The 8,754-nt window shown below is 41.3% G+C and overlaps 1 protein-coding gene across 1 annotated transcript in view; it reads right to left on the bottom strand.

Moving 5' to 3' along the window:
- Positions 1-1,901: 1,901 nt before the first annotated feature.
- b4galnt4.L (beta-1,4-N-acetyl-galactosaminyl transferase 4 L homeolog) overlaps positions 1,902-8,754 on the bottom strand; it is a 54,077-nt gene continuing 47,224 nt past the window's right edge. Inside the window, exons 18-21 of the mRNA XM_018257467.2 lie at positions 6,779-6,851; positions 4,594-4,747; positions 4,033-4,159; positions 1,902-3,225 (exon numbers count right to left, since the gene is read on the bottom strand). Of these exons, the coding sequence (XP_018112956.1) occupies positions 3,108-3,225; positions 4,033-4,159; positions 4,594-4,747; positions 6,779-6,851 (472 nt within the window). The 3' untranslated portion in view covers positions 1,902-3,107. The remainder of the gene's footprint in view (positions 3,226-4,032; positions 4,160-4,593; positions 4,748-6,778; positions 6,852-8,754) is intronic.

Raw genomic sequence — 8,754 nt, 5'->3', positions numbered from 1 at the left:
AGTATAACTCATTATAATTCATTATAACTCACTATAACTCACTATAACTCACTATAACGCATTATAACTCATTATAACTAAATCATTATAACTCATTATAACTCACTATAACTCCCACTTTGCTTGGCTGTGTCAGGATTCCTAATAGACTGCGCCCCCATGTGACCATTGCACTTATTACATGGAATAATTCCTATGGTTACTGTACATTCCTGGGTGCCCTTCCTGTGGGGTGTCAAGTCAAAAATCCCCTGATAAATACTAGTCACTGTCTGCCTAAAGCTGCTGGTGGGTCTGCTTCCACCCTGGTATAGTGGCATTCAGTTGGGTGATTATTGTAGTGCTTTGTATGCCTCGGGCATGTTGGGCAGTGTATTCCTGGAGACAGTTGCAGCAGATACTCATTGCATTAGAGGAGAAGATTAATGTGTTGAATATTATCAGGTGCAGAACTATGCATTCCTATGCTCACTATAATTTCACTATTCCTATGAGTGTAACACACAGGGTAAAAGACCCATAGAGGGTTAAAAACAATGTAATCCTGCAGTTTGGGTTGCCTTCCTATATATTTATCTTTTTTTCCCTATTAATAACATTGGGATCAGCCATCATTTTTACCGGCCAGTACAGTAGTACATTCAGTCTCACTGAGCTTACAATGGTGGTTATATAAAAGCATACACTACTCATATCTGTAGCGCTCCAACAAGCCCATTAAAAGCCCCATACATAAAGAAGGGGCTTGTGCCAAGGGTAGGGTTGCCACCTTTATTGAAAAAAATAATCGGCGGTGGGGGGCGGGTTCAAAAAGGAGGCGGTCCATGATGCAAAAAAGGGGTGGGGCTACGCAGCGTGCCAAAAAATGGGGCAGAGCAACATCGCGGCGATGTCAAGAACACTGCAAAAAAAGGTAAGTTCTGCACAAATTGGGGGCAGGCCAAGGGCTTTTTTTTAAAGGGTATTACAAATTACCGGCAAATTACTGGTAAATTTGTAATACTGGCCCCGGCCTTGGCAGGTGTTTTACCGGCTAGGCCGGTAAAATACCGGCCGGGTGGCAACCCTAGCCAAGGGGCAATACATAAGGTGCATGGAAGCCTTATTGCAAACCCCTGCCTTGCCCATGGCTTCCTATGTCTACTGCATGTGCACTATCAAAGTGGTAGTTCACCTTTAAGGTAACTTTTAGGGGCACATTTACTTAGCTCAAGTGAAGGATTAGAATGAAAAAAACGTAGAATTTTTTGGCTACTTCGACCTCCCAGTACGACTTAGAATCGAACGATTCGAACTAAAAATCGTTCGACCATTCGATAGTCGAAGTACTGTCTCTTTAAAAAAACTTTGACCCCCTACTTCGCCACCTAAAACCTACCGAGCACCAATGTTAGCCTATGGGGACCTTCCCCATAAGCTTTCTAAGCTTTTTTTGATCGAAGGAAAATCCTTTGATCGATGGATTAAAATCCTTCGAATCGTTCGATTCGAAGGAATTAATCGTAAATTTTATCGTAAATGCGGTAAATCCTTCGACTTCGATATTCGAGTCGAAGGATTTTACTTCGATGGTCGAATATTCGATATTCGACCCATAGTAAATGTGCCCCTTAGTGTGTTATAGAAAGTCTCTTTCTAAGCAACTTTTCAGCTGGCCTTTATTTTATCTTTTTATAGTTTTTAAAAAATGTTACCTTTTTCTTCAGACTTTTTCCAGTTTTCAAATGGGGGTCACTGACCCCATCTAAAAAAACAAATGCTCTGTCAAGCTACAAATGCATTGTTATCCTTTTTATTACTCATATTTCTATTCTGGCCCCTCTCCTATTCATATTCTAGTCTCTCATTCAAATCAATGCATGGTTACTAGAGCACTTTGGACCGTAGCAACCACATTTGCTGAAATTGCAAACTGGAGAGCTGCTGGATAAAAAGCTAAATAACTCAAAAAACAGAAATAATAAAAATGAAAACCAACTGCAAATTGTGTCTCAGAATTTCAGTCTCTACATTGTGCTAAAAAGTTAATTTAAAGGTGCACAACCCCTTTAAAATCACACACACAACTGAAAGGCATTTAAGTGCAAGACCATGTCCTATGCCACATTAACATCCCAGGTTGCACCAATCTGTGCTATGTTTACCACTTTTCACGATTACCTTATTTATCTGTGTATGTGAATGTGTATTAATTGATTTCAAAGGGGCTGCTGTACTTGCCCTGCCAGGGTTAAAAGAAAGGAGTGCTCCAACTGGCCAGATTATTGCCAACCAGTGGAAAGAAATGCAAGCTCCAGTGTCCTGTGCCACTTCCTAATACAGAACTTGTGTCTTAGAAGATCTCACTCAGGTTCTTTAGGTAAAGAACTGAATGACTGAGCCTATTCTAAGGCTGATATAACCTCAGGCCAATCTCCAGCGCTATTCCAAGGTTGCAAGGTATATTGAGGTAATCGTAAAGGATTTTGCTTAAAAAATGTACAATGCAAAAAGTTGAGAATGGACCTAATGGAATTATATGGATAAGTTGGCCCCCTATTAGACCAGTTGGTCATCTTAAAAGCTTAGCAATCAGATCTTCTCAAATGTGACTACAGAGGTAGGTGGCCAAAGGGCTCTGAAGTTGACCAAGGCTTGAGACATTGACCAGAATGGTCTATTCTAATGGAACGACTGCATGATGGGCTGATTGAACGGCCCATACAGAGGGATGGTTGGACATTCTGTGAACACCTATAATTCATGAATATGAGTCTCTGTGTGCCACCCTAAAGGCGGATTTATTTCTTGACTCTTTCAGGGGGATCTAAAATTCTGTTCTCGCTTCCCACCAGTCGGCCAGCTGAATTGTAAATGGAAACGGCTCAGGAGCAAGTTACTTCCCTAGAAGAATTATCAGCCACCAACCATAAAACATGGAAGATTCATCTCCTGCAGAGCATCTCAGCCTTCTCAGAGCCCAACCAGAGCAGTCCGTACCATGCTTAGCACCCAAAGTGCAACAACTGCTTTCTGTCTGTTCAAGTTAAGCAACATGATCAGTCTTCCCATCTCAACAAACACAAACCACGATGAGGAGTCCACGCCTCCAACCCTTTAGGTGCGTGTCAGTCCTTTACTACACTCTCCTGGCTTTGTGTGTTCCACATGCCTCGTTTGGAGTGGTAGTAGTGGAAGAAGTTCCTCAGACGCAAACGCTCCACTTCCAGACCATTTTGGAGAACCCTGGAAAAAAACACTCAATGTGTGAGAGTTTAAGCAGCAAGGCACAGCCAGTAAGGTTGTCATTATCAACAGCCAGATGTACTGTAGACTATATTCTATTGCAGGAAGAATATCCCCTGTATTAAAGGGGTGGTTCGCCTTTAAGTTAACTTTTAATATGTTATAGGATTGCCAATTCTAATCAACTTTTCAATTGGTCTTCATTATTTATAGCTTTGAATGATTTGCCTTCTTCTTCTGACTCTTTCCAGCTTTCATATGGGGGTCACTGAAAAAAAAACTCTGTAAGGCTACACATTTACGGTTATTACTACTTTTTATTCCTCATCGTTCTACTTAAGGCCCCCATACATGGGCCAATAAAAGCTGCGTCAGACCGAGTCGGCAGCTTATTGGTTCGTGTGCTTGGCCATCCAACGGGCGCCCCAATCGATATCTGTCTGAAAGTCGGACAGATGTCGATCGGGCAGGGTAAAAAATCCTATTGGCCCGCATCTGTTGGTTGGACATCGCCAAACAAGCGGATATCCCTGTGTATGGCCACCTTTAGGCCCTCTCCTATTTATATTCCAGTCTCCTATTCAAATCAATGCATGGTTGCTAGGGTAATTTGGGTCCTAGCAACCGGAATGCTGAAATCACTAACTGGAGAGCAGCAGAATAAGAAAATTAAATAACTTAAAAACCACAAATAATAAAAAATTTAAAGCAACTGCAAATTGTCTCAGAATATTACTCTCTACATCATACTAAAAGTCAACTTAAAGATGAACAATGCCTTTAAAGGTAAAGGTAGACACCTCTTACCTGTCAAGCAACTCCCAGTCCTCTCCGCCCCAGCGATCTTTAAATTCCTCTGTATTCATGCCTCCAATTCTATCAAAATCTGATTTGTAGATTCCGAAAAGACCAAATCCATTCACCTCCCAGTACCCTGTAGCGGCATGAAATAGGGCACAAAATGGCTAAGAGACAGATGATTTTTAGATTTTACAGGTTGCAGACTTTTATTTATTTCAATTTTGTTCTTCTTCTGTCTCCACTAAGTTTAACTGGTAATATAGATGCTAGAACTTACTTAACCTAGCAACCAGAAAGTCAGCTGGAAGTAATAATGATAGATGAATAGGGATGGGCCTCTACAGAAAGATAAAAGAATAATAATAACATAAATACAGCCTAACCAAAAATCATTTTTTTGTAAGGAAGGGTCAGCGACCTCAGCAATCAGCTATTATTTCAAATTGCAGGGAGAAGTAGAAGAACTCACAGCCAGAAAAAGACCTGTGAGGGTGGAGAGAGTTGCAGTGGGACCCACGGGGTGCAAAGTTAGGCCAATGGAGGAGACTATGAAAATGTAGATCTTACCACGGGGGTTGTAAGGAGAACTTCCGCAGCTCAGCCTCATTACTATAGGTGCAAAGGCCAAACGTCCCTCTACACAATGTTTCCTCACACTGTCCAGCACAGAAAGCGGGAAGTGTATGTGCAGGTCACACAAGAATACGATGCTGTGATTGTCCTGAAGGAAAAAAATAAAATCCCATCGGTGATAGAAAGAATTATTTTCCCTATATTTTCACGCGTTACTTTTCCTTCTAACAAACAACAGTTCTGTCTTGCTTTATGGCAGGGATTTTATCCAGAGAAGGGAAAAATCACCGGCACAACAGGATATTTCTAGCAGGGAAACCCTTGCTCGTTTATTTGCGGATGCAACGTTTCGGGGCGTAACCCCTTTGTCAAGCATACCGGGAATCAATGCTCATAGAATTTAAAAGCATATCAATTAGACGCTTTTTATATGCTTTTAAATACTATGAGCATTGATTCCCGGTATGCTTGACAAAGGGGTTACGCCCCGAAACGCTGCATCCGCAAATAAACAAGCAAGGGTTTCCCTGCTAGAAATATCCTGTTGTGCCGGTGATTTTTCCCTTCTCTGACTGTTGTGGAGGTTGCCAATACCTCCTTCATCGAGCACCAGGTGTCACGAGACTTGGACGAGTGTGCGAGGTGACTCCTCTCTTCTTCCTAAGGGATTGTATCCACTCAGAACCAGGGAACTTGTCTCAAAAGACAAAGCATGATTAATTAACCCTAATTATCTGAAAGTGAATACTACACTGCTGCCTGGGGAGTGGCAAGGATGAGTAATGAGTAGCTGTAGGAGTGGAAGAGATGAGAGCTCTGAATGAGGCAGAAAATTAATGCTCATATCATATATAAAATCTGAACCTGTAATGGGACAGAATACAGCCTGTTCAAAGTGTGATCCTTGCAGCACCTGCCATGTGATGTTCATTTCCTTATTGAAATAACATGTGTAGGGAATTGTGGGGTTTGGAGGATGCAGGAAGAGGACAGATTGCTGCTTAAGCTGGCCATAGACATAAAGACGTCCCCATCTCCCGACCTGCCACTAACCTTCAGTTCAGGCTTGTTTCAACCCTTAATGCCGCCTGAGGCGGCGTTGGAAATGCCACCCCCCTGCCCGTTGCGCTTACCTTAATATCACCGACAGGGGTCGGGGGGGGCTATAAAAGCCGAATTTCTGGTTTAAAAAACGGAAATCCGTCTCTTAAAGTTACCAGGATCAGCTTTTTTCCGCCCTGGTAAATTCTAGGCAGCTGCCCCTGCTTCAGTTGAAATAAAGTAGTAAAGAACAGATCAGCCAATGTTCTGCCCCTGACAGCAATCGTACGATAGTTATGTCCGACCAAAGCTAGGGACAGTCTCCCACTGAAAATCGTACGATCGGCAATACACGCAGAGATATTATCTGTAGCCGACAGAAATCACTTAACCTGTCCGATCGAATGAACGACCGATCGGCATAGCACGACAAATATCGGGACACTTCACACATGATCCAAAAATCGTACGAATCGGGGATTCGTATAATCGGATCTTTGCGTCTATGGCTAGCTTAAAGGGCATGTAAAGGCAAAAAAATAAAATCCCATTTTTACTTTCTTTAGGAGTAAAGATCGGTGTCTCCAAAGATGCCCCAGTAGCTCCCCATCTTCTTTTCTGCTGATTCACTGCACATGCTCTGTGCTGCTGTCACTTACTGAGCTTAGGGAGCCACTCACAATATACAGTACACATAGAATAGAAATGTCACAATATAAGGCTGATTAGTAATTAATACAGATAATTACTACATGGCAGCACAGAAACCAGAGCAATTAGCATCAGAATTTAATAATCAGCCCTGTAGCATCAGCTTATATTACAGGGGAAGCTCATTTTCTGCTGGATAATTAGTGACGAGCCCTAAGCTTAGGTTCTCAACAGCCAATCAGAGCCCACTGAGCATGTGAGTGTCACAGACACTTTCCAAGATGGTGACCCCCTGTGACAAGTTTGAAGTCCTGGATCATTGCTGCTATTGACAAGCTGAAACTTTAGGCTGGTGCAATAAGTTAAATATATAAAATATGGCATTTTTTAAGCCTATTCATTTTAAGGGCTTAGTTCTCCTTGAAAGAAAATTTTACAAGCAAGGATAAATATGAATCAGGATATGGATGAGGCAGTGTAGACTTACTTGTATAGTGTCAACGCCTGCCTGCAGCCCAGCTGAACGCTCAAAGTTTCCGCTTCTCTTCAGATACTTATAACTAGAAATCATTTAAAAGCAAAGGGTCAACATTTCACTCAATTAAAACCCTACAAAGTCCTAATCAATGACCTGAGCAATCCTAGGCCTAACTGCATTCTCTAACCTGTCTGATAGCTATCTGGCTGAAATACCGCTTTCGTTCAGGGTTCATTGCAGAGCCAGAAAAGTAATGGCTGCACTTTGCAGAGTATCGTGTCTCTGGCAACTAGTAAGGTCTGTTGACATAAGCAGGCGGTACCTGGGGAATCAACGGATCAGAGAAGAGCAACTTCAAAGATCTTGAAGATCAAGTGCAGAAAGTTTTTTTAATGGACAGTTGTCCAGAGATGAAGGTCTCCTTTAAAGGGGCAGTTCACCTTTGAGTTAAATTTAAGTATGATGCAGAGAGTGATATTCTGATACAAGCGCTTTTTATTCAGTAGCTCTCCAGTTTGCAATTTCAGCAGTCTGAATGCTAGGGTCCAAATTAGGTATGCACCGAATCCAGGAATTGGTTCGGGATTTGGCCAGGATTCTGCCTTTTTCAGGAGGATTCGGCAGAATCCTTATGTCTGGCCGAACCAAATCCTAATTTGCATATACAAAAAGGGAAATCATGTGACTTTTCTTCACAAAAAAGGGAAGTACATTTTTTTTTCTAGACCCTAATTTGATTATGCAAATTAGGATTCAGATGCGGTTCGGGATTCAGCCAAAATCCCAAATAGTGGATTCAGTGCATCCCCAGTCCAAATTATCCTAGCAACCATGCATTGATTTAAATGATAATATGGAATATTAATAGGGGAGGGTCTGAATAGAAAGATGAGTAGTAAAAATAATACATTTGTAGTAGGGATGCACCGAATCCACTATTTTGGATTCGGTCAAACCCCCGAATCCTACATGAAAGATTTGGCAGAATACCGAACTGAATCCTAATTAGGGATGGGAACCCGATTTGGTTCGGCCAGGCAGAAGGATTCAGCAGAATCCGAATCCTGGCCGAATCCCGAATCATGGAATCGGTGCATCCTTAATTTGTAGCCTTACAGAGTATTTCTTTTTAGACGGGATCAGCGACCCCCTTTTGAAAGCTGCAAAGAGTCAGAAGAAGAAGACATATTATTCAAAAACTTTAAAAATTAAATAATGAAGGCCAATTGAAATGTTGCTTAGACTTGGCCATTTTATAACATATTATAAGTTAACCTAAAGGTGAAATCACCCCTTTAAAATCTGCACCTCTTGCAGAACAGCCACATATATAGTAATTCCTTCTGCTCTCACCTACTGATTGCTTCTTCTTCATAGCTGGGTTTAAATGACAGGTCTCCATTTTTTAAAAAACTCCCTGCATTCTTTGACTTACTGGTTCTAGACACAGGCAGCATCCTTTATTTAGAGAACGGTGAAGAAGTGTGCTTTATTTCATTGGGAAAACAGAATTAAAGGAGCAGATCAAAAGCTCTACCACCAAAGCAGTGTGATTCTCAAAGCCTGAGCCATCCCATATATATATATATATATATATATATATATATATATATATATATATATATATATATATATATAGATATATAGATATATAGATATATCTCTATATATATATATAGATATATATCTCTATATATATATATATATATATATTAGTGTATTATTCACATAACAAAATCAAAGGCACAATAAAGACTTCTCTTCTTTCTCTGCAGGGAAAATGAACTCTTTGAATCATATAAAGCAGGCTGTAGGATGTATTCTCTGTCTCGGGAAGGGGAAGGGGGGCTGGACTGAAGCAGGGTCTGCTTGTATGTTTCCATGCAAGTGACCAATCACAGGGGTGTGGGGTAACCACATGGCTATGGGTGCAAAGCCGCTGCTGCCCCTCCCCCAAGTGGTGCCTATAAAATTTGGTGATCTAT

The sequence above is a fragment of the Xenopus laevis genome, chromosome 4L (genome assembly GCF_017654675.1).
Source record: "Xenopus laevis strain J_2021 chromosome 4L, Xenopus_laevis_v10.1, whole genome shotgun sequence".
NCBI lineage: Eukaryota > Metazoa > Chordata > Amphibia > Anura > Pipidae > Xenopus > Xenopus laevis.
This window is presented reverse-complemented; position numbering and strand designations above follow the sequence as displayed.